The sequence below is a fragment of the Amblyomma americanum genome, chromosome 8 (assembly GCF_052857255.1).
Source record: "Amblyomma americanum isolate KBUSLIRL-KWMA chromosome 8, ASM5285725v1, whole genome shotgun sequence".
NCBI lineage: Eukaryota > Metazoa > Arthropoda > Arachnida > Ixodida > Ixodidae > Amblyomma > Amblyomma americanum.
This window is the reverse complement of record NC_135504.1, coordinates 3,665,668-3,691,511: the sequence shown is the minus strand read 5'-3', so window position 1 is coordinate 3,691,511 and position 25,844 is coordinate 3,665,668. Positions and strand designations below refer to the sequence as shown.

The 25,844-nt window shown below is 48.3% G+C and overlaps 1 protein-coding gene across 2 annotated transcripts; it reads right to left on the bottom strand.

Annotated features, from left to right (window-relative positions):
* Nucleotides 1-613: 613 nt before the first annotated feature.
* On the bottom strand, nucleotides 614-25,832 carry LOC144100815 (mpv17-like protein). 2 transcript variants are annotated; one of them, XM_077633682.1, is made up of 4 exons: nucleotides 25,192-25,832; nucleotides 6,621-6,691; nucleotides 5,352-5,480; nucleotides 614-4,151 (listed from the first exon to the last, which is right to left on the bottom strand). In XM_077633682.1, exons 1-4 carry the CDS (start codon nucleotides 25,529-25,531, stop codon nucleotides 4,122-4,124), a joined length of 570 nt encoding a protein of 189 aa, XP_077489808.1. In that variant the 5' UTR covers nucleotides 25,532-25,832; the 3' UTR covers nucleotides 614-4,121. The 2 variants fall into 2 exon arrangements, with proteins under 2 accessions (XP_077489808.1, XP_077489806.1); XM_077633680.1 differs by lacking the exon at nucleotides 25,192-25,832 and adding an exon at nucleotides 10,455-12,377.
* Between the last annotated feature and the right edge of the window lie 12 nt (nucleotides 25,833-25,844).

Sequence of the window (25,844 nt, the reverse complement as noted above, 5' to 3'; positions counted from 1 at the left end):
TCAAAATCCCGAATGGCTGCTTCCACTCGTTGCGTGGATAGGAGCAGCTCGCGCCGGGAGCTATTTCCAATGTCCTAATTTCAAGGATTCTAGCTGGAAGAGCCTTTGTTCCGTGCACAGAGCAGACGGCTGTGCGTCACTGACCGGAGACCGTCCCGCAGTCGATAGAATTTAACTCTGCACCTTCAGGAAAAAAATGTGCTTGAGGTGAAGAGGCTGCACACACAAACCACAGGGTGCTAGTCCTCGGCCCCCTTATAACTTACCAAATTTCTTACTGTGTCTACTGTGCTTGTAGGCAGGAATAATATAATACAGTTTTTGCGAAACTATCGTACACCTCAGTGAGCTCTCTCAGCCTCTAGTATCTATTGCCTCCTCCGAACTAGAGTTTCCGAAGCTGGCAGATTTCGTAACCGTCAAGTTTTCATGTAACGTGCGTATCCAGTATGTCTGTTCTGATCCACATTTGTATCTGCTGTGGTTCCATGCATTCCATAAAATCCGCTGCTAAGCCGAGATGTCTTCTCGAAACATCGCCGAGCTACGCTTGTCGCATACTCGCAGGATGGCCGGCTTACAGAGTGCGAATGAATGCACTAAAAAAAAGGCATTTTCCAAGAAAAACATTTTATTCACTCCGAATACATAAAGCCGAGAAGTGCAGGCGGCCTTAAAAATGTTTACACCCCTTTCGCCCCCAATGGGCGATGAAGAAACAACGGCTGCATCGTGCTCTCTCAATGGCTTTCACACTACGCCAGCCTTATGCAACAATACTGTTTCGTCACAATCTCGATCATGCGACTCCAGATCCATCGTCATGACGCATACGTGTGTTGGTGGCCGCCGTGATGCCAAATGATGTGACATCACGACACAGGGACGTCATTTCGTTTCCTGTTACATTCGTTACCAACATCTAAATACCTCCTCCATACAGATTTTACTGTAATAAACGGGCTGTCAACACTGAATAATTAGAGTTCACCGATAACTTGACAATATTCAGATCACAGCTGGAATGGACAATTTATACGTCGTCTAAAGAGCAGGGCAGAGAACAGTTTCCCTGCCGGAACATCGCGTGGTGGGCAAAGCCTAATTATTTTTATTTTTTTATTTGTTCAGGTTCACATGGCGAGCTTTCTAAAGGCAGGGTGAGAATAAGCAAGCGCTTTCGGGGAACTCGCAATCGACCAAACTAAAGATAAGATTTTATGAGGAAACCCCATTGTCAAAAAAAAAAAAAGCCGTTTAAAATCGAATACTCCCACTGCACTCCCGCTGGGAAGAACCCCCAAAGCACTCGCAAAACACTCTTCAAACGGACGGGAGAAATATGTTAGTTCTCCCTTTATGCAGTACTCCACCAGGGGAGCACATCGAAGGGGAGTGAGGCGTCGCGGACATAAGCTATCACTTTTCATAAAAAAAGGAAAAAGTCTGATACTTTCCGTGTAGGCCCCGAACAAACGCCGAGTGTTCTGCACCAAAGCGGTCACCGCTTGCCTGAAGGCGCCCGCTATACTGTTTGATCTTTCAGTCCTAGCAGTAAGCAGAGTTATTGGTCAACTAGAATACAGATAGCCGTTGGAGAAACTTAGTAGACACCTTCAGCATATAACGTGTACACTGCTACCGGTACTGCTACCAGAGTACCGGAAGCCAGCGCGTCGCCAGTGCCCATACGCAGATCGCCTTGAAGGCGCCAGATGGCACCAGGTACCCGGCAGCTGTAGAGTCACTGGATAAGTTTTAAATCTCCAGTGACTGCCAGATCGGGACCGATCAGCGCGTGCGCAGTGGGGTGGTCGGGCTCTCGGTACTCCGATAACGGTATCGCGGTACACTGCATGCTAAAGGTGTCTGACGACAGAAAACGGCGTACAGGAAACACAGTATACGGCTATGTCTGTACCTGATGGCAGCGAAAAAAGTGACAGTCGAGGATTATGGACCACATTTCGACAGTGCAACTCTTCTGGCGCGTTACAGAGCGAGAATTAATCGCTGTTTGATACTAGCGCAAGAAAATTCCGCTTGTGCGATAGGCCATAAAGGCTGCTCGGAATTCCGAAGTATAGTCCATTGCTCTGTCCGCGACTATATTCGTTGCATAAGAAAAACGCTAACATAAACGCTTTTCGCCCAGTTGTTTAATTTGTTGTTTGTTGACTCGTTACTTTGCTTTTTTTTTGAGCAAACAATAATAGAGTTGTCACGATGACCGGGCATTCATTTATTGCACAAAAGTGGCAGGAGTTGACCTGCGCAATGCACGTGCGAGAATTCTTGTGCGTTCACCCGCTTCTCGCGAGCAATGGAACAAGTTCTAAAGTGTACTTGCGTTTGTACAAAGCGAACCTCACAATCTAAAATGTAAATAGTAATTTGTCTCGGAGAAAAATACTCCGGCCGGTGTGGTCTTCTGTACGCATCCCGTTACTAAAGTCTATGCTCGCTATCTCGTACACGCGATTTGTGCGGTCCCGTATTGCGCACGATTACCGTAAAAGGCCCCTGGCGCTCGCTAGCATAAAGGCAAACAGGCAACGACGCAAAGCCGCTTAGCAGTACTTCTCCAAAAAGTTGTCTAAAAAGTGTAGACGCAAGGCACTACAAAGGCGAGGGCAAAGGCACTAGAGCGAGAGGTACGAAGGTATATGCATGGTGTCGTTGCTACAGCAAAAAGCAACGTTGACATCCAGTCAACTTCTATAGTATACTGGTCAGAGTGTTACGTAATTGGGTGGAACGGTAGCACCGGCGTCCGTGAGCCTTCGGACAACCTTCATTCTGCATTCTACTAATTTTTCTCTCTAATTAAGGATATATAATTAACTTGGGCGACAGGCACATATCCAGGGGGGGGGGGGGGTACGAGGTTCCTCCCCCCCCCCCACCACCCCCGGAACAAAAAAATTGTCTTGAGCCCCTCCCGGAAAAAAAATTTCTGGCTACGCGCCCGGTGGGCGGCTTGCGTTACGCAATGCCGTTGAACGTAATCAACGGTTCTTGAGAGCCCTTTAGAAATCCGCACTTGCAGTAATTACTGGTTTTCTATTTCCTACAGCTTACTTTTTGTAGATTAAGTAGGCCCTTAGTTACAGATACTATTGCACATGGACGCAGTGCACGGCTGCGATGTTATTCACTTAATAATAATTGGTTTTTCTGGAAAGGAAATGGCGCAGTATCTGTCTCATATATCGTTGGACACCTGAACCACACCGTAAGGGAAGGGATAAAGGAGCGAGTGAAAGAACAAAGGAAGAGAGAGGTGCTGTAGTGGAGGGCTCCGGAATAATTTTGACCACCTGGGGATCTTTAACGTGCACTGACATCGCACAGCACACGAGCGCCTTAACGTTTTGCCTGCATAAAAACGCAGCCGCCGCGGTCGGGTTTGAACCCGGGAACTGTGGATCAGTAGCCGAACGTTCTAACCACTGAGCCACCGCGGTGGGTCTGTTATTCGCTTACATTCCCTGTTTTCTGGAAAACCGTGAAGTAGTGCAAAAAAAGGTCACCACTGAAACAGTGCTGAATCACCGTTACAGAGAGACTTTCACGCATTTTCAAGGTAAACTTTTCATACCTTTCAGTAAACTGTTGAGTGGCAACGCACAATGTGCAAGGTGCTGTCCTCCGGATAGGAACATATGGAGCCCAGCAAAACAAGACCCTAACCTCGAAACGGGATCGCTTATAACATATGGTACACTCCGCACTGACGTAAATACATCACTCTGCGTCCAAGCGGTATACATTGTCAGGAAAGCTTCGCTGACTGCAGCGCTGCGGCTCTTTGAGCATACAGGCATATAATTTGAGCGCACAACATAGAACTACCTGCACCACTGTACACTGTTCACAGGCACTTCTCAATCGTTGGTCCAGGAAAGGCATTACGCGGTGAGTGGACGTCTTGGTTGATGCCGTCGACTATAGAGGCACCGAAACAGGTTGTTACGCACTCTTCTCTGTCTGTCAGCCGTACTGGTCCAAGGGGTTTGATTCTTTTTCCGAAAACGATGACGTCACGCCTTGGCTCGGCCCGCCTGACGTCGCCAGTAGCGATGGTGGTGCCCTGATGTGAACGCTCCCTCCGAGGCGCCCTAGGCATCCTCCTTTTGCGTCTTAATTGTCTGTGCAGAAAGAAGGAAAGACGAAAATGTGAGAGGCGATCAACTGGATTGATGCGGAGGAAATGCGATAGCGTTTTTCTTTCACCCACCAGTATATTTCATTTGTGATTTTATTTCAATACCGAATATATTACAATTCTGGTTACATTCTTATTCCGTTTGTATTCGCTATCGCTTCTTTTATTAGTTTTTGCGGAGTCGTTCTATAGTCATTTTAATTTTTGCTGCGTCGTTCTTAGTCAGGCGCCTTCCTCCTCTCCCCTACGAGTGGACAGAGGGAAATCCCCACACACCACCGGCCACGGTTGGCAAGTGGAGGTTTTCGCCTTCATGGTCCTCCTAATGATACCGCATTAAAAACAAATCACGGGTACTGATCACATAAGATTGCAATACATGAAGACCACTGCCACACCGCAGGAAACGCGTGGCTCTTGTCTTACGTTCAGGGTAAGGCCAGCACACACAGGCTGCCATCATGCTGGCCGAGCCACCGACGTCATCAGTCCCAAATTCTGCCAAGCGACTACAAGCAGATGCACGCCTTTGTGGTGCCCACACTGGCCGCACTCCGGGCTGACTGCCGGGCGATGTAGTATGTCAGTCACAAAAGCACACTGGGTTACAGAACATACACTGGTAGGTAACAGCAGAAATTAAGAGCAGGCAGGAAATGTACATAATGCCCTGCTTAACGTGCAGACAAGCCGGCAGTTCCTTAACAGCAAAGTCTCGTACCGAGGAAAGAAGCGTGCTCAAAGGCGGTAAAGTTGACGTGCCATCTGGTCGCGCTAGAATTTATTATTATTCGCTTATGCCAAGGACCACCACAGAATAAAAACGCCTTCTTTACTCCACAGTCTCCGCTCTTGACTGTGCTAACTCAAAGATCACCATCCAAGGCGCCTTATTATTTTATTCATCGTTCCGTACTGCAAAATCAAGTAATAACTCACCACTCCTTTCTGTCGTGCCATTCTGACCTTGAAAGTATTAGAATAAATAAACGCTGAGCGTGAAACTACGAGGTTTGGAGGTTTACTACGACAGGGGCTGGGTTGAGAAAGCTTCTGCTAGCTTCTGTCTCTCAGTGAAGATAATCAGGCCATTGTGCCATTGTGCTTATGATGATTACAGCGTTTCCTGGTTCACACCGAATAGGAGGCGACAGATGGCCAAGCCCGTGCAAGGGGTCCTCACCATGCGCTTCATCACGCAGAGTATGTTGACCCAGGCGAAGGAGCAGATGCCCACGGTCACGACGCGCAGGTGCGGGGGAACCAGGAAGAAGTTGAAGCACTGCGCTGGGATCCAGAAGCAGCAGCTCAGCTGCATATGAAGGAAGCAAACAAAAAATTAGCCGTTAACGTGACGCACTCAGTTCAGCTGTTTGCAGCGTAGAAACAGAGGTTAAATGTGAGACACTCGACGAGAACGACTTCGCATTTCAAAGCCCGGCGAAAATTAGCACACCACCTCTGATGGGCTCTGGTCTAAAATGACACAAGCCTCGGCACAACCGTCAAGGCTACACGAATAGGCCAAGATATATGCAAGCCGAAGCTTGTCGTGTAGTTATTTCCGCACGGTAGATACTTTGTGGCGCTCGCGTCTTGTGAGGCGATGACGTACAGCGGGACATGTCGTGTTCAGTACAGTCACCGGTGCAGTACAGTCACCGGTCACTGATGTAGAGTCACCGGTAAAAATTTACGGGACGAGTGTCTCATTGCAGACCTATACTGTAGCGCTGCATAGAAACCAGGTCGTCTCATATCGATACCACTGAATTGAACTTGGAGCCCGCCCCCCCATAACTTCAGGCACATCAGGCGATTGGCTTGCGTGACGGGAACGGAATAAACGCTTTCCGCTGAAGACTGTACGCTCGATAATGAAGCGAAGAGTCGCTTTCTACGGCAGCAAGTTACACAAGTTACGGCGAGCTGAAACACGGTTCGCTGCGTTTTCAGCACAATGCGGTTTGCAGATATGTATGCATGCGCATCGGCCATCATAATGTCCGCCCAGCAGCCACAGGAACCGCATTGCAACACTGCGTAATTCCACCCGCGCGCGTCCTTGCTTCTACTTGCTGCTATGAATGCGCCCTCGGCGTGTGCTTCACATCTTCGCGATGCTTTTCGCGTCACTGCCGCGAACCGGCTCAGTATACAGCAGATTTCGTGCACAAAAAGTCATGCAGCTGCTTGGGATTGAGAAGACTGACGCGTACACCCGCCAGAAATTTCGGAAGCCTCGGAGAAGCATTCGCTAATATTCAGTGCAGCATTAATAATCGTTGGGTGTTAAGGAAAGGCAACTTAATTTTTACTATAAAGCTTTTTTAAAAACATAGGACGGGAAATGTTGGCGGATCAACACGGCATCCATATATGTATATGCCCAGTCCTCAAGACTGGCGATCTCGACGAGGTACACAGCCTACAAGATCACGGCGCCTCGTACCTTGTACGTTGGCACGAACTTGGCCTTGAGTTCCGCGAAGATGTCCTCCTTTCCCTCCATCGCACTCATGGCTGAAAAAGAAGAAAACATCATTAGAAATAAACCGGCAACCCCGCCATAGCGCAAAAAACTGGGGGGGGGGGGGGTGGGGGGGGGGGGGTTCCCATTTTTTATGCATTCAATTTGGCGCCAAATTCCCAGAATGTTTATTCAATCGGATGCCCATTGTCGCTGCGAGTAGTCAAGAAACGCAGCAACTACGAAACGCCACGTGACAAATGCTCTAATTTAAAAACATACACTGAAAAGGACGACAACGTTCCAAGAAGTGACATTTAGAGACCGTTCAGCGCCTCCAACGGTTACTGCGTCCGCGAGCTGTGACATTTGAAGGTATGCCTCTGACATGGCTGCGTCGTCGAGTTGCACAAAATTAGCTATAAGCTTCAAATTAATGATCACATATGCGTCAGTGAGGATTCACCCCCAGCGCCTGTGACCTCATGAATGTTCCGAGTGTCAGCAAGCGAAAAAACGAAATCATCCATATTGCTTGGGTACGTATAAAGAAAACGATTCGCTCTTTCACTCATTTATCAAAAGTGTATGCCAGTTAATCTCGCATCGGTGTGCAAGACTGCATATGTAAGCTGCGCTCTATCTTATCTCCCGAGGTGAATATACGCGTGCGCGCTCAGCTACCACAGGAGCAAGGCGAGTTCGCACCAACAGCTGCTGCCAGGTATCGTCGGAAAGAGCGAGGGCGGATTCGTTGAATAAAGGCAACCGGAAAGGTTAGAGTGAGTGATGGTCCGGCCCACGACTAAGCATACGGGGAAAGGGAGAGGAGGAATTAAAGGTGACCCAACGGACTCGCTTGAAGCGTATGTGCTATAGAGACGCCCTCAAGCATTGAGTCGCAATTACGGTCGTGCACGCTCCAGGAAACGTCGTGAGCCTCCTGTTCGCAGGCCACAAGCGGCGCTGCCATAGAAGCTCCGGGACATCCGCCTCACTGATCATGCACTGACGCGCCTAATCGCTCGCATAATGAACGAAATTTTCTTGCCGAAAAATCTGAAATCTTGGGTGGCGCATTTATTACGCGAGGTAAAAGTCTGCAGCGGTACGAAAGAGGACAAGAGAGCAGGCTGATGGAATAAGCGCACTTCAGCCGGTACGACTTTGCTCGAAATTAGTTCTTCACCTCGCAAGTACAACTCGTGTAGCGGCGCCATCGAACTGAGCTACCTTTTGGGAGCAGGCGTAGTTGCTACTGGTGTTCAGATTTCATTCTTTCTGGCAGTTCGTCTCGTAGGAGTTTTAGTGGGCTTGACACCCGCAGATTGGGCCTTAAAGTATTGCGTAGTTTTTTAGGCGTTCAAAACGGGGTTTTTGCTGCCATCCACTATCGTTGTCAGCAGACTGAGAGACATGCGTGCGTTCATTACGCGAGGGAAGCAAAAGTAGAACTTTACAGTAAGGGGGGGGGGGGGGGGGTACTTTCGTTATGCGAGTAAATGCGGTATACGCTGAGCTACCAGGCGCGCCTCTTATTAGTGAAAAACAGTGTATGTCAACGGCTTGAGGTTAATTGAGGTTGAGGTGCATTAAGGTTCAGTTCACTTTAATCAGATGAATCGAGAAATTATCCAGGCTGTGTAGATTTTATAAGACGAGAAGAAAAATGTGTCAACCAGCCATCTGTCGCTTAAGCACAATCAGGACTGCAGTCAGCAGGTTTCGCTCCGCATGTACTATTGATATCTTTTTCTTGTTTGTACTTTTTTGTTGCTTTAGCTTGGTGCAGCTGCAATTTTTCTCTGTCCGCGGGAATACGTTTCAGTCGAGAGTACAGCGCTCATCTCGTCGTTTCTTTTCCTGGTATTTTTTGCGCCGTTTAATTGTCCAACACGACAGCATCCCAACTCGCCGAGCTGCTTCTGTTTCCGCATACTCCCAAATGCTGCACAAAGATCTTTCCCCCGGCGAACAGGTGCAAGCAATACCTGTATCCCGGGTGAGGCACGCAATGCGTAAAGAAGACACCCGCCGGTGGTCTCTTATAGCGTCGTGAATAAACAACACCAGTGCTCCTGCGCACCCCACTGGTTTCGGGACAACTCTGGCGCATGTTGATCGAGGATGCCGTCAGATGATAGTGTGGACGACAAGTGAAGGGAAACAGAGGCTAAGGGACTCGAAGGAATAATGTGGACATGAGTCACTGGGGAAGACTTTCTTCTTGTAGTGACCGTTAACTGGTGATTATGATAGCACAGCCTGGATGCGCCATGCATTGCGCACTCATGGTGAGTTGGCTGCAATGACGATTATCCGCAGACACGACTGCGTACAAAGCATGCACGCGGGCCTTCGGTATATAGATCTGCTTTTCCTACTAAGACGCTTCCAGTGCGATATCGCCGCTGAAGAGTCGCTGTGGCATATTCACTGACCATTGCAGGGCATTGCACAAATGAAAGTCTGCCGTAGGTTGCAAAAAAGCAACAGGTCGCAAACCTCTAGCAGAGGTTAGCAAGCTCCGCAGGACGGTGCTGCTCTGTACCAACTCCCAACCGCAAGGAGTTAACCCAAACCTCCTTCCTCCTGCCATAAGTTTAAGAACGATTTACAATAGTGTATGGCAAGTGCCTGAATCAATCCGTCAGTCAGTGGATAGTGCTGACAAGAGCACATCGCCGTGTGGGCACATGCTCTGCTCCAGCGCCGCTATGGGCTCCTAACAGAATAGGGTTAGTTCACGAAAAGAAACTGGAGGGAACACTTAAGCTCCGCCTTAAGGCGTGATAGCAATAATGAGTTAATGCCCTTATATGCGAAACTAGTAATTCTCAACATTACATTCATAGGTCCCTGGTAGTCCTCACATCACTCCTTCCGCAGTGGTGCAGCGGTTGAGGAATGCGCCACTGTCCTGCGATGAAATGTGCTGCAACCGGTGGGGCTTGTCACTTGCGACCCAGGTTGCTATGCCCGAGCAACCTCTCGCGATAAATCATTAATTAAGCAGCCATTCGCCATGGTGGTATGTTTGTTCACAGTCCGCTGGGCAGGTTGCGATGACGCCACAAGGTCACGTGACCTTGGTGCCCACCCTAGGTTGCTTCTCCGGCGGGTGGTCACCTGGGCCATCCTGTTTTTCGCTCACGACGCCGATAACGGGGCCTTTAACGATATATCGCGTTAAAATGAGAGTAAACGCCCTATTCATACCGCATCAGACTTCACACGCGTCTGCTTTTATCTGGCATCATTATACTGACTGCCCGTATACTGTTGAGAAGCGAACACCTTGTAACCTAACCGCGGTGACGAACACCCATTTCCAGCTTATTCACAGATCAGTTGATGTCAGTGCTATACGCCACTTGTGACGGGAAATTATAAGCATGCGTTGCTATAAACAACGCCGCCGTTAACGACCAGACGCGAAGCCACTTAAAAAACGCACAAAATAGTACGGTGATGCCTAACGTTATCAACACAACCACACTCTAGTTTTGTCGTGGGTTCGGTTCCTATACTGATAGCGTGCTCTTTTTATACATGCTGTCAATTTACCTACATTGTTAGCTAGCATAATTTCTCACTTGTCTAACGAAGTGTAATTTATCAATGCTTCGTAGGCGGCGAACTACCTCATTTCTACACCCGCTTTACACCTTTTCTGGTGGAACATTTTGGAAGTCACCGGGTATCCCGAACTGTGCGCACCTTGAGCGCGTTTTTCTTTCCAGGGTACGTCTTTTCTTTCAGCGTGTTGCACCTATGTCTGCACCCAATGCTTTGTCGCAATGCGCTTCCTCTCACCGGTGTAAAACGCCACCAGAAGCGTGGAAGATGCGAAGACCTGGTCGATGACCGCTTTCCTCACTGCGACGGCGATCAGCTTGCCAGGAAGCACGCGGTCCAGGTACCGGTACCAGTAGAAGAGCGCCGGCGCGTAGATGCCGGTGCCCACCACGGCATACCGGCCCACCAGCGGCCAATCGTAGTTGCGCACCGAAGGGTCCAACTTCTGCAGGATCGTTTGTTGGACCACCTCGGCCCCCACGTACATGGAGCCGAAGGACGCGACGTTGGCCAACAATGGCCGACTCTTGAACAGTGTCCGCGCCCTGCCCACGATGTTCTGCATCCTGGTGCTTCGGAGCAGTCCTTTTCGCAAGTGACTAGAGGTGTGCCAGCGAAGATGCAGCTATCGTGACGTGGAAGATGCAATGGCTTATGCAACACGAAGGAAGAATCTGCGCCTTGCCGTCCGTGGCTCCTGGTCTCGTGCCGACTGTACCAGCGACCGAACACGAAGTGCTCACAGAAGTGTGATTGTTGTTGTCGCACGTACGCTCAAAGCAAGGGCAGTCAATAATGCAATGAGTTTCAGCAGCATAAATTCATAGCACTGGTATTACAAAGCGTACGCAATTCGATGGTGTCTTTGAGTGCTGCCAGTGAGCTCGCCTAGCAGATTATCGAACAAAGTGTGTTCAAAGAACTACGATTGCCTGTTGTTCTTTCATTCGACGACGAGCAAACTGGCGAAGGTGGCAATTTCGGAAACGGGGATTCCCGGTCGGGGAACAGATGGCAGCCAGTGCAAGATTCGACAACGTTCCTAGACAGGGTGTACCACGTCAGATGGTTTCAGCAGCCGTTTCAGCAAAGCGGTAACTTAGTTGAGAGCGGTACTTCAGGTCAGAAGGGTTGTCTGGAAGACGCAATCAAGACGAAGAACCCAGTGGCATATCTTCACGGACACCGCCTTCAGGGTGGTCCCTCGGCGCCCGCCCAAGTTGGAAGCGGTGACGTAGGGACACGAGTAGAGAAAGTATATTAAATCCTGGAGGCAAGAACTCCAGGCGCCAGGGCCGATAACACGTGTGAACAGAAGGCAGCTGCTTCGAAATCAGAACAACTTGCTCTCAGTTTTGCACTTGTTTCAATTTGGTTTCTTGAATAACGAAGCAGTGTCACGGGGATGCACTCGTTCCAGACTCGAAATCCTTGAGAACCGTGGCCACAATGCACACAGATACTAAGGCAAAGCAATCCGCACGGTGTGTATACCACAAGGTCGTAACACGCGGAGCACTTTGAAGTCACCCTGTAGAGTTTCAATATAAGGCGACGTGGAACTGTGTGAACTCACAACTTTCGAGAAGAACTGAGAATAACAAGAAGAGCGCACTTTTCACACCCGTTCCTTGCAGTGCTACAGTAGCCAGGCGCAGCGGAGAGGCGAACAAAGTAAAAAAAAAATGTAATTAACAATAAATCAAGCGAAAACAACAGAAGAGCTATACAAATGCAGCCGCCTGCTGCTCCTCCCCGCTGAGTTTCTGCAGAACAGGTGCTCAAGACCGTGTATATATATATAGTCACTGAAACACACGCTCGAACAACGCGCTCGGAAACAGATGGCTGAGCTCCTAGTTGTCCTTGTCCTGTCCGCACGCAGCAGTTACAGCAGGTTAATTCGTCGTCGACGCAGTTTCGTAGACGTAAGAGCAGCAGGCGAAGCGTACAGAGCTGGTAGAGCCACGCGCGGGGTAACCGGATTGTCGTACAACAGGACACAAGCAACTGGTTGATCCAAAAAGTTTCTCCAACGTCGCGCTAGTCCCGATACAGTCTGCGCCGGTATGAAACGGGCTTTAGGAGAGACAGGTTTTGTGACACGACGGTCCGTGCCGCCTCTCCTTCTGCCCCGCGTCGTCGCAGCCAGCGGCGTCCAGTCTCCTCCGCGGCTAATCATTGATACGACCTCCAGACGGCCAGTCGAGTAAAAAGAGTGAGGGAAAGGGAACGAGCGGGGGAGGAAAGCCTCCTCGACTTCGAGGGGCTCCCTCTTCCTATACGTAATCTCTCACACCCTTGCGCTCAGTTCGCTCGCTTATGTGTATCCTCTCCCTCTCCTGCTCCATTTCTTCATGCGCTCTCGCAACGGCAGAGCGAGCAGTAGTGCCGTTGGTGGCGTCACCGTAGTGGAAGTTAGGCGAAAGAAGATTGCCGCTTACGTTAAATGCCCCACGGAAGAGGCGGAGGGCTGTTGTAGCCTTGCAGCAGTATCTATCCGACGCGTCCGGCGGCAAGATGGACCCTTGCAAGAGAAATCAAAACCGAGATTTTCTTCTTGTTTGTTTATCCCCTCTCGCCATCTCAGTTTACGCGAGCCTCCGAAGTGATAAGGCGCTGGCTTGCCAGAGGGCTGAGAAGCCCGGCGTATAAACATCTGGAGTGTCCCTGTAGTGGAACAGCGAAACAAACTATGCAATAGGGAAGGCAGAAAGATAGCTTGCGAGCATATGCCTCGACTTGCTCCCAGCAGCCGAAAGCAGTACAAACAATTCGTCATGCACAACCGCGAGTCGAGGCAGCATGACGATGCCATCAAACGTGCGTGCACATACTCTCATCTCCTTTCTCACCACATCGTCACCCATCAGGACCCTCTTTCTTCTCCTCCTCCTACCCTTCCCCAGTACACAGTAGCAGGTCAGATCGCAATCTCTCTGGCCGAGCACTCTGCCTTCGTTGCAATCTATCTACCTCGCCATGCTGTCCACTATCGTCGCGTGGAATTTAGCAGCAAAGTTGGAAAATAGTTCGGTGTAGCCCACAATTCCGAGTAGCCGTATTAAGGGAAAGCACGCTGCGGAGAGCAGAAACTATTCCCTTAGCGAAGTGAAAGCGTCCTTTAAGCTGCCGTTTCATTCTGCCCGAAGCATTCGCTTTCTTCAGTGCAATGAAAGAGTACCTAACGGAGCTGAGGCGCAACCCATTGAGCACCCGCTGGTTTCCCGGTGGGTACCAGATCGCCTGGTGCTCAGCACGTCATGTCCAACATTACTGGACAAAACTTTTGAATATTGGAAAATTGTAACGTACTGTTATGGAAATATTGAAGGTAATGATCCATTCTTCCTATGTTTAGCAATATCTTTCAAAGTTTTTCCATTGCTCGCATCGAGCAGTTAAGACTGCCATAGAAAGCCAATGGGGAGCGCTTTTGACGATAGCAAAAGCGTTAATAGAAAAAAAAATGCAAGCCTGTCGACGGGAGATCTGCGGACACATTGATTATTATATATTGAAATATTACAATATGCGAAAAAATTGAAATTGTTGGGCATGAAAATGCTAGGGAAAATGCGTCTTCGAATACACCTCACGCCGACCAAAAATCACATTCGCCCTGGCACCGTTTGGTCACCTGGTCTTGCGCCTTCATCGGAATGCATCGTTATGAGCCATCCGATGATGGAGCTGCAGTGCGACCTTTAGACGCAGGTCTCGCGGAGCACGGAAAAAGTGTACATGGCGCCAGAGTCAACGTTTGCCCATCTAATTGGCGTGTGCAAAGTACAGGCGCTGGCGCAAACAATAAAGCGTCAGTATATATAACAACGACAATGCAAGCTGTGTTCGGAGTGCTGTGAAACATGGTGCACAGAGCCGAACACATGTGGGCTGGAACCCGCACGTGTGTGCCCCGCAGTACGCAGCGAGGCGCCCTGGCGTACCCGGCAGTAGCGATGTAATATTTCCAGAAATTCTGAATGCCGGATAAATAACAGGCAAAAAAAAAAAATTCTTTTTCGGAAACATTGGAAAATTTTCGGAAGAATATGCAGATACTACCAGGCACGGAGCGAGGCCAAAATAATGCGGAGAGCACTTGGACGTTTGAAATTTTATTCCTCCTTACGCAGAGAAAATACGAAGGTTGCTTGAGTTTCGAAATTTCGAAATAATTATAAATTTCAGTTACTACAGCATAATCTGCCATTTATTCTAAATGAGCATAAATGAGTGATGAGTTGCGGCGTAAAAGAACTGAGAATGTTTTTTTCGATTCAAAGAATGAATGCTATGCGTGTTTACCTTTGCATTTGCAAGTGCTGTTTTTCAAGAACATGTATGTATTCTATTTTTCTTTATATTTCTGTCTGTTTAACTTCTCTTGTTGGTATTGTGCTGTGTTCAAAACTATAAGTACAGTTTTTGTAGACACATTTTGAAATCATATGTTGTTTAGTTAATAATTAAATTGCATTTCTCCTATTGTATAACTCATTGTTCTTTGCATTTCTTAATTGATGTTAATTAATATGGACACTACCTGTTGCTGTAAACCACTACTGCCTTGTAGAGGGGGTCATGGGCCTAGTCAAGCTGTCGAGACAGCTTTTAGCTCTTGACCCTTACCAGGATCCTTTAATTCTGGTAAAATAAAAGAATTGAATTGAATTGAAATTGAATTAACGCTAGATTTCCAGCAGCACTTTCTAGCCTATATATATATATATATATATATATGAAGCACCTCCTAATTATCGCCAAGTAGGTGTGCGAGGAGTTCTATCGACGAAGCGTGCTCCGTATTATTAAGGCCGCGGGACTGAACGTGTTAGAGGCCCCGTTGTCCAAAAGAATCCGGCGTTGACGGGTGTTGTGAGCGAGAAACCACGGGCATGGCTCTGGATGGTGGTCCCCTGCAGAGAGCAAACTAGCAGGCAGGTAGGTCACGTGACCTTGCGGCGTCATCACAACCTGCCCCCCACCGTGGCAGTCGGGAAGAGCAACCTGGGCCGCACAAGGCCCACTTGGAGGCACCTTCCCTCGCAGGGCAGTGGGTAGGAGAGGGAGGGATGCGGCGTCGGAAGACGAGTGAGGACATCGCCAAGCTGCTTGCGTAGTAGCGCTTCAAGGCGCCCTATACATGTACACAGATGCCTATCACACACTCGGAACAGGAATGCACCTGTATGGGAGTAGAAAGGTAGCTAAAGGGTGTGCGCTATACGACAGCTTACTCCATTTTTACTTTTCTTTCCGTTCGGAGACTGTATATCTCGTCGGTGGGCTGACCCAGGGGATGGCCAGTTCATTCCCGGCAATCCCTGAATGGCCAAGTTATCCACTTGAGCGTGACCGTACGGCTGGGCTTATAGTAGGAATCTTCGAGATTGTCTCGGAGGTTGAGGGAGATGGTGCAATTTTGTGTAGCTGCATGCATTTGATGAAACTGGCGACGATTTTATGCATTTTATCAGCAGGATAAGTAATATGACGCGTGACTTATAGCTACCTTGACTGTAAGAATCTTGTTAATGCGCGCTATTTGTACTGTCCAAAATTATAGGCGAAGTTAGTTGCATTTACGAATTCAAAATTCGTTGAGCGCATTCTGAGTTCTTACATGCAAACAATGTTTCCCCTGCTACCTGATCAGCCAGCAAGCCCAATGTAGATAGGCAGTTTTGCATGCTCCAAGCTTGCATAAACATTGAACTTTGTCACAGTGTGCCTATACACCGGTAAACAATGAAAGAAAATGACGATAAAACAGACACGCTTCGCAGTTATCTCGCGGTCAAGACGGATAAGCTCCAGCAAAGAGATAGAGAGCGTTGCCGCGTTCGCTAGCGTCTACTGTAGCCAGATTGCGCACACATGCTGCTCTCTCGCACTTCTGCTAAGAACAATTTATTTTTACGGCTGAAGTCATTGTGGCTGAATGACGAACCCTATGCCCTTAAGGGCGGGTTGAAGATTATAATAAAAAAACTTAAAAGAGTAAAAATTCGCACATGCTTCTCTAGTCTCGGTATGCGCATATGTTAGTCGTGTTCCCGAACACACCGTCGTAGGCTCCACAGGGGTCGCATACTGTATGACGGTTCGCTCAGTTCTTTTTACCCTTGGTGAGCAAAATGAAGGGATCAACAGCTGCGCTGCTTTTCGAGGATGAGTATTGGTGGGAGCCCCAGCAGTAATATGTCCTCCAGAAACTACTCCGAACGTGGACCACAAGGTTCGTGGCAGCGAAGTCAGTTCCCAAAAGGCCGCGATGACGCGATAGCATTAATGGGTTAATGCCCATATATAAGCGGCATTAGTCATCCCCTATTTTACACTCATAGATCGCTGGGAGTCCTCATACCACTCCTGGCGCAGTGGGCCAGCGGTTAAGCGATGCGCCACTGCCCTGTGATGACAGGTGCTGCCACCGGTGGGGCTGGCGAGACCCAGGTTGCTCTCCCCGAGCAACATCTCGCAACTGATCATTGTTTTAACTGCCAATTGCCACAGTGGGTAGTTTGTTCACAATCCGGTCGGTAGGTTGTGATGGCGTCATAAGGTCGCGTGAAATAGGTGGCTCACCTGCCCCCTATGTTTCTTCTCTGGGAATTTTTAGTGGATATTTCGCTCACGGCCAACGACACTGGCTTTTCTGCGACACTGGGTCTTTAAAGCTCTCGCGCTACAAATTATGAGTATACCAGATGTTTCAGAGAAGCCATTCACTAATTCTTAAAAATAAGCGTTTTGAGGTACACAGATGTCTTCTGCGGCACAGAAATAGCGTGTTGGCGGGCATAAAAAAAAAGGTGTATCACGCTAATTAGTAAGGTGGCTAACGAATTTCTGTAGTTTTAACAATTACAGTTAGGCGCCTGCTTGAAATGTGATATTTGTAGCGCGGGCCGTTATTATTAGCCTAATGTTTTCGGAATTTACAAAACGTGACCACCGTCGGCGCCGTCGCGTTTCGCCTCCATCGAAACGCGGCCGCCGCGGCTGGGTTCGAACTCGACCAGACGGGGACTTCCGTCGGCCTCTCGACTACATACGCAGTAGTAACCGTCCTTCAAGTGTTTTTTTTCTTCTTTCTTACCCACGGCACACCTCAAAGTATGAACACACAAAGCGAGCGGCTGGAGGAAAATCGGAGTTTGCGAAAGCCGAGCATATTTGAAACAGCGTTCGTTGAACCCGCAGTTCGACGGCGCGCGTGCGAAGCTTACTGCCGCGCGGTACTCGATCGTCGCTGCAGGTGTTGTTGACGAGGCGAAAACCCTGCCTCCCTGGCTTTGTGCCAAGCAAGAAACGCTTAATTTGTAGTCGAGCAGGAATGCATGGTGCGCCCTTGTCGCATATGTCCTCATTACGGGGATAAAAACAGGCAATTCGCCCTGAATGTTTTCACCACGCAGACTGAATTCGAAAGGAAACGGGAAAATGTTTCTGCACAGTGGGGTTGAATACAGAACAAGTAAAAAAAAGTAATGACGGCGCACATAAAAGGGTTCGGAAAGAGCCTAAAGAACAATCCGCAATAACATGGTACACACTCTTTCCACGAGTCTGACTTAGTGGTGCAGTGTTCTTCTTTCACATATATTATTGCTATGTATGCTGCTTTATAAGTAATTTTCTTTAAGCGATTTATTAATCTAAGTACTATAATATCCCACTGATAAGCACAACACATAAAAAAAAACATTCCCCTATGCACCTTGGTTTCGGTGACTGTTAGCTCCTTTCATAGGTTTTTCAAACGGGCCCCTCATCTCATTTAACTTATCTGCTAATAGCTTAACGAGGGTCTCGGTTCTGGCAGTCTTGATGCCATAGGTAGCTTATGAGGGCTCTCGCACAGTTTCCGCCCTCGCCGTTAGATGACGGTCTATGTCACACTCGCGGTATTACAGGACGTGCTACGTCCGCCGCTATGGTCGAGGGTAGCGCTGGTGAACACTCTCAAGGTTCGCTTACACCCAATGAACATAAATACCCACGAGAGCAGCAGATTGGACAGCCGTCGCCGTAGCTCAGTTGGTAAGAGCACCGGACGCGATATTCGGAGGTCGTGGGTTCGGATCCCACCGGCGGCATGGTTGTTTTTTCTGCTGCTTTATAAGTAATTTTCTTTAAGCGATTTATTAATCTAAGCACTATAATATCCCACTGATAAGCACAACACATAAAAAAAAATTCCTCTATGCACCTTGGTTTCGGTGACTGTTAGCTCCCTTCATAAGTTTTTCAAACGGGCCCCTCATCTCATTTAACTTATCTGCTGATATATATATATATATATATATATATATATATATATATATATATATATATATATATATATATATATATATATATATATATATATATATATATATATATATATATATATATATATATATATATATATATATATATATATATATAATTTCGGTTTAGTGCGAGAGCACTATTGGCCTCGTAACCTCGAAAACGGCGGTGAAGCCTCTGAAGTCAGTCATGTGGTGCGGGAAATGGTGAGAAATAAACGAGACTTTGAATGAGGGTGACCTTGGCCAACCTGCACAGATATTGATGGCTAACGAGCGCAGAAAAGACGAAGACGGCAGAGAAGAAGACTGAACGCTTGTGTCGTGTTCTTTATCTATTACAGGTCCAATGCAGAATCTCAATTTTCGTCTGTCTTCTGCGGTTGTTCTGTCCCTTGGCGCTTCTATGCTTGGCCATACCAATGGGAATGTTTGCTCTGCCGTTCAAAATTATCTCCTAGAATCAAAACGTCTACCTTCATAAGCTTTCGTACTGCACATACCATCAAAAGCTTTCGTATTTGGGTAACTACTTTTTGCAATTCATATTCTCTCTCTCTCAATCTCTCCTTTTTTTTTTTACTGATTCCCTTACCTACCTTTCAGTTTGCTAGGTCGGCCTAACCTCCTGCAACCTCCTCTGCTACGGAAACAGAGTTACACAATTTTTGTTAGGTCATCCCACGCTTGCCATATGCAATCTGAAATTTAAATAGTCAACGCCTGGTTATGGCCGATCCTCCTTGTGGGTATGTGTCATTTTGTGAGGGGAACAACAACTTTGCGTCTTCGTCTTTTCTGCGCTCGTTAAGCATGAATACCTACCAACTAGCCCAACTTGTCGCGTTAACGAAATATTGCCGCGACTTGGTTTCGAACCCCAGCGGCGCAAACAGCCTCCTGCAACTGTAACGAAAAGGAACCCCGAAAACGGAGCTTTCGTCTGCTAGAAAAGACCAAGACGCAATATGCAGGTGTCGCCATTACCGGCCGATTTAGCAACTATAAACTGCGTGCGTCAACACCGAATTTTCTGTGCGGATCCCAGAGGCTGTGCTACATCGCGATTCACTTCAAAGCGGCGGCAACCGGTCCTTATTTTGAATGGAGTGGCAAAAAAAAATCTTTAATCCGCTTTTCTCAGCCATCCCAGGTAGCACCGAACGTTAGAATAGTGTTATAAAAATGTTATGTAAGTTGCTGTAGCGATGTATGTTCCATTCCAATATTATGCTAAAAATTAACAAATCACATTGTGTGCAATATAGAGTACGCTATTTTAACGTTCTAAAGAAACATTATTGTAATATAGTCTCCGCAACGTTACTATAATGTCAGAGTCGTAACTATAAAACAACATTACAAATATATTTGCAGCACTGATTTCCAGAACCTTTCCCACTGTTTTTACAGTCAACATGTTTTTCAACTAGCAGTACTTTGCAACCACATCTCTTAGTACTCACCATAGAATGCGTGCACAGCCGAATTATTTTGTCAGAAAAATTTGGTTATTACCCTCTCGCCACTATCACTCATGGGACATCCCTTAGTAATGGGTATATAAGCTTGACTGCATGATATCCGTTCGGAGGTGAGTGAATACGAGTTGTATGTTGTGCTGTATAGTGGAACTGAAGTGTCGCCCTCATTGCAGGTTCTTGTAAAGCGTTGTAAGTTGTGTGCCAGCACAACCGGCGGGCCTACATGCTTGTGCAGGGCTGCTTCGCCATTTTCGAGAATCTTACATTTATGTTGTTTAGATGTTTATTAATATTCGGTGAAGGTTACTTTAACGTTTCTATGTAACAAAAAGGACATTAAGCACGTTGAAATAACATTTGACCATAACAAAATGTAACATTATCGTAATTTTTCGGTGCTACCAGGTGTTTAGCTGCCAGACAAATTTCAACATATCCAGAAAGAGGCAAAGAATAATATTTTACTGATAGAATAACTGAATGGAGTCGTCCCCAGCGTCATTTTAAAGAACCGCCGAAGACTGCGTGGTGTGTGGCAAGGGGGGAGAAAAGCAGCTGCAACATTGGAATGGAGGACGTGTAATCCAGAAGACAAAAAAAAAAGAAATGGGCGGACGATTAGACAATCTGATGCGACGATCCTACGTAAGCAGTGTGATTTTTGCTTGCTGATTTTACCATTAAAACTCAGTTTCCAATTAAATGATGATTTTGCTTTTGGTGTTTTTCCAATTTTGCCGCGTCTAAATGCTTCAACCTCCAAGTTCAAATGCATGTTAGTCAAGGGTTTCAGTCTTGTATTAAATTGGTAGAATGCTCTCTCTTGGCGTTTACGACGTCGCTGAGACGGTGTATAGTTGCAATACGTCAACGCAAGGCACGTCCCCAAGACATGGCCCCAGCGCCCCCCCCCCCCCTCCCCCCAATTCCGCTGGCAGTGGCCGTAGTGGGCATGAACACCGTACCCCTCCAATGCAACAAATTACCTCGGACCCCTCTCGAAAAAAAAATTCTGGCTGCGTGCCTGCGTGGTAGGCGGTCACTGCGGGAGTGACGTAATTCAAGCTTTTCATACTTAGCTCCGGCGCTATCGCTATCTCTAGTGACTCTAGCTATCTCCTCTCGCAAGTAGCGGTGTGGGCAGCCCCCACCTTGGAGGGAGGGCGGTGCTTCTGGAGGGCAGCTCGCTTTCCACTGCGTCGCTGAATTCGACTTTCTCCGCCGCTTTGGATGAGCCGGTGTCGGCGTGCGTAAGGTTGAGTACACGGGTGAATACCTGCCAGGGTTGGCTGGTGGCAAAGTTTAGAGGGGAAAATCCCCCTCTGGGCAGTGGAGAGGCCGGAACGTGGCTGCTGGAGTCAGTAAATAAAGTATTTAGTGAGTCTAGTGGCTGCCACAGACAACCCCCCCCCCCCCCCCCCCAACCCGAAGAAAAAATCTTTTTAAAGCAATGACAGATTTGTCATGGTTTTGGTCACAACATGAAGACGTCCTTTACCAAGAACAGGTCGAGAGGAGGCGCGCCAGCGGAACTTTTCATCCAAGCCGCACAGGGAGGGCAGGGGTCCACATTTAAAGGGCTCTGAAACGCCTTCCGAGGAGAGCACATTAACTCACTTAATCACTGCACTGCGTTGCCATGAAAACCTGAGCCAAATAATACTCTGCTACACGCAGCAGACGGCCCACAATCGCGCGTCAAAGTTGGGGAGCCCTTCCCGGCGACTTTTTCGTGCTCGCACCCTCCTCCGTCCCCCACATCTGCGTAGACAAGGTGAGAGGTGGCCATTGGTTAGATTCTTTCAGACGTCAGGCAGCTACCCTGGCCGCGGCCAATAAGCCGCTTAGCTCCGGCGGGTCGGGAAGCTCCGCTCCCATAGGGGGGGTCGGCGAAGGCGCCTGCCTTCCAGCGTCGAAAGTGACGAGAGAGAGAAAGGCGCGAAGACTCTGAAATTCAAATTTTAACTACAGATAACTCAGCTTCTACAAAGCGCATTAAAAAAAATCCTTGCTGGACACTATTCGTGAAGCGGCGTGCTTCAATATCCCAGGCATGCCGCAACTTTATTAGAGCCCCCTTAAACATGGTCGCAGCTACACAAATCGCTGCATAGTGCACAAAGGCTTCTAATGCTGAACATGTAAACGCGTGATGCAATTAAGTGCCTCTTAAATTTTCTCGTTTCACTGCCGAGTGGGCTTCTAGTGGGTGGAGGGCAAGCTAGTGGAGGGTGTGTTGATGGTAGATAGTGCCTCTGGAGAGTAAACGGGGCAGGGGTGAGGAGGTGAATCCAGGGTGGGCGTGCTTCTGAATGGTGGCATCTGACGCCGGATTCCCGGTGTGAATAGGGGGGGTCCTGCAACCGCACATGCTCTTTTTGCGCATGCCCTTTGCTTCTGTAGCGGCGCGTCGTTCGCGTCAGTATTAGCGAAGAATTGAAGGACTATGGCCTTAGGGTGCCTCGATGCAGCGCACTGCCATATGGCGGCGCTGGTATAGAGGCACCCTAGACAGTATACGCACTGGCCGGCTATCGTTCCCTCTCTCAAACGGGATGGGAAAGCCGGCTATAATAGAACCTGCTGTTGCACAGGCTTCAGCAAAGTGATGAGGCCTAAAGCACTGAAGACCGTGCGGTGCGCGGCACCAGCGGAGCTGACGCAAGCCGGCCGGCTTCGTCAGCACCACATACAGCGCATGCTCTGCGCCATGCATCCAAAGCAAGGAAGTGTCGGAGACAAGGGAAATGTCACAAGCGCTTCCGGGACTTAGGTTAGAGTTGCTCATGCTCCGCTGCGGCTCCGCAACGACCCCACTGCGCTCTCGTAGGCTTGCCACTCTACAGTGCAAGAGGCGTTTCCGACTTCAGACCCCGTATAGATCCTCGTTAGTTTCTCGTTAGATCGCGCGTACATTACAAGGCATATATGCATTGTAATATTTATAAGCATTGTATATGCGTGTGCATATAAAACGACACATCCCTTCCAGAACAGTTGCAACCTGTGTCAGTGGGTATACATGTTCTTGAACAAATAAACCACTCAAACGACGAAGGACGGAGAAGAGACGAGGCACACACTGCGACTGGAACTATATACAACTGTGCTTTATTAAATCAAGTCCGTCTCCCAACAAAAACAGGCGAGCATGCGCAGCACAGCAACCAATGAGTCACACAACGACGATGGGTGGCAGACAAACAAGGCGCTATAGTACTGGTGCGAAAGGAAACTTAGTTCTATACTCCATCAAAGAAATAGACATCGTGCTGGTGCAATTGTGCCCTTGCATGCCGGTGTGATAAGCTTGGAGAATTTCGCGTATTAAGCACAGTTGTTAGTTCCAGTCGCAGTGTGTGTCTCGTCTCTTCTCTGTCCTTTGTCGTTTGGCTGGTTTATTTGTCCAAGAACGTATCCCTTCCGTTACAGGAATTCCGAGAGTTTCCACTATGCTCCCATGCAGTCAGCTTTTCAAGAACTGTGCACCAACAGCGGCGCTCTGAGCAGCCTTCCAAGTTGATTGGTTTGTCAGAATCAATGAGCTGCTCCCAAGCGGCCAAGGAGCACCCAATTAAGTTTCTCATGCTTTACTGTGATATTACTTGTAATATGGATTTAAATATGCACTCTGTGTTTCACATACAGAACTAAATATCGAGCATAAAGAGTTGCTGCACGTTTCTGCAGAGGCATAAATGCCCGCACAGCACAAATCATGGAGAAAACTCATTGACGAAGAAATGTTGGACCTACGCCTGCATTTATTTCTTTTTTTTCTGCGTGAGAAATGTTTTTGGATCAATGCTGACACGCCAAACTGTTGTTCGGGTCTGACAAAGATACACATTCCAGCTGTGCACCAGCTGCCACTGAGGAATTAATTGGCAGTAGGCATGGGTTATATTTCTTTTGGTACGAAAGCACTATAATTCACGGGGTCAGAAGCAACCAAATATTTTGTGGCGGGCCTAACCATGAAATAAATATTGCCGTGACTGAGTGCGAACCCGTGGAGGCGCGAACAGACCAGGTTCGCTGGCCATTGCACGAGAGCCGTATGCTATCGTGGCAGCCGCTTACGCCACGTGTTGTTGTTGTTGTTGCCTCTGAAGCAATGGCACATACCCACGGTGGGGGATTGGTCAGAGTTTGGTGCAGATCCAAACAGGAGAAAAAACTCATCCAGACTTATCTCAAACACACTCTCGCGCTGTGCATCGCGCATCGTCGCCTTCATCAGCTTCCATCTGCGTCGCGAACAGATGAGATCAGCTTAACCTCGGTCATAGTTTAACCTGTGTCTAATACTGTCGCCAGACATGCCGACGAAAACCATGAGCCAACCAGGCTAAACACGTGCTTTCGCACGCTTGCACGTTAAAACCCTGCCAATTTTTCCTGCCCTGGACAGAGCGGGCTCGCTTTTCTGCGACACACTTAAAAACAAGCGAGTGACGGAAGCACTGTCAGGGTATCTTCCTGTTAGAACCGTGCATCAAAACAGCGCTCAGGCCGCGCGCGCTCCAAGTGTCGCGTTTTCACTTCAACTATTGGCGCAGTAGAAAAAAAGCGGGACCCGGTCCAGCTGCCTGTGAGCAGGTTGAAGTTGAAACCTGATGGTCTTTTCTAGCAAATAAAACGTACTCTAGATATTTTGGTAGTCGATACTACGGTTCTCTCGGCGATCGAGGTACGTGCGCTTGCGCGTTGTCCCATGTATAATCATGCATTTCGTTAATTGCGACTCCTCCTGGGTTTCGTGGCTGAATTACAATAGGGCGGAACTCTGTGCACGTCATACAAACGATAAAAGCGACAAGGCGACTGTGTTTAGTTTACATTTTGTTTCCCCCAGGCGCTTAGTGTGTCCTTCGTTGCACCGGACTAATTCCTAATTTTAGCACAGCTTCACTTGGAGAGCTTTTTATTCGCTTTCTTGTGGTCGATTTTAACGAATAAAGGTTGTAGTTCTCTTTTATTCTTTTCTCTCCCTGTGAAAGTATTTTTGTTTTAACGTAGACATAAAAAGATCCGCAAAAAGATCTTATATCACCCAACTCTGTTCGCGGGTAAATAAAGCTTGTTGAACCCACGCGTACCATTGCAAGGAACGCAGACACGACAGCACTTCGCGACTAGAGGATAAACTGCAGCGCGCAGACTCACCAGGATAGAAGATGGCCAGTATGATGGTGGACGACACGGCCTGGTCGGCCAACGCCTTCTGGATGGCCTCCTTGGTCCCCTTGGCCGGAATGGCGCGGTCCAGGTACCGGTACCAGTAGTGGAGGAAAGGCGCAGACACCGTCGTCGCGAACACCATGTAGCGCAGCATGATCTTCCAGTCGTAGCGCTTGTGCGAGTCGGGATCTACCCGCATCAGTATCGTCTGCTGCGAGAACTCGGCGGCCACGTACAGCGTAGGGTACGACACCATGTTCGCGATCAGCGGTCGCTCGCGAAACAACGCCGCAAAGCGCCTGAAACTAGCTCCTACTCGCTGCATGATTAATTAAGAAGGCACTAATTGCGCGTCCTCGACTGGGCGCGGTCCGCTCAACAACGATGTAGCGTGTACCGAGTAGCTGCACGCGACTTGGTAGTATTCGCTTCGATCGTTAAAATGTTCGCCACTATGTACATACGTCGCTGGCGCAGCTGACCTCGTGCTTAAAGCGAGAGACGACAACGCGCGAACTGCGTCTGTGTCATGCGATACCCACGGACGGGTGTTGTTGCGAGGAGTTCCTTTTCGCAACTGCCGACGACGCCGACCGTCTACTGCAAAACGAAACACGATGGAGGCCGCCATATTGTTG

What these genes read in the sequence shown, in the direction of transcription:
- LOC144100815 (XM_077633682.1), bottom strand. Translation starts at nt 25,531, where the DNA reads ATGCAGCGAGTAGGAGCTAGTTTCAGGCGCTTTGCGGCGTTGTTTCGC. An exon ending in AGTTCGTGCCAACGTACAAG is followed by an intron (nt 5,481 to 6,620) that starts GTACGAGGCGCC and finishes CTTCATATGCAG; the next exon opens with CTGAGCTGCTGCTTCTGGAT. An exon ending in TCTGCGTGATGAAGCGCATG is followed by an intron (nt 4,152 to 5,351) that starts GTGAGGACCCCT and finishes CTTTCTGCACAG; the next exon opens with ACAATTAAGACGCAAAAGGA.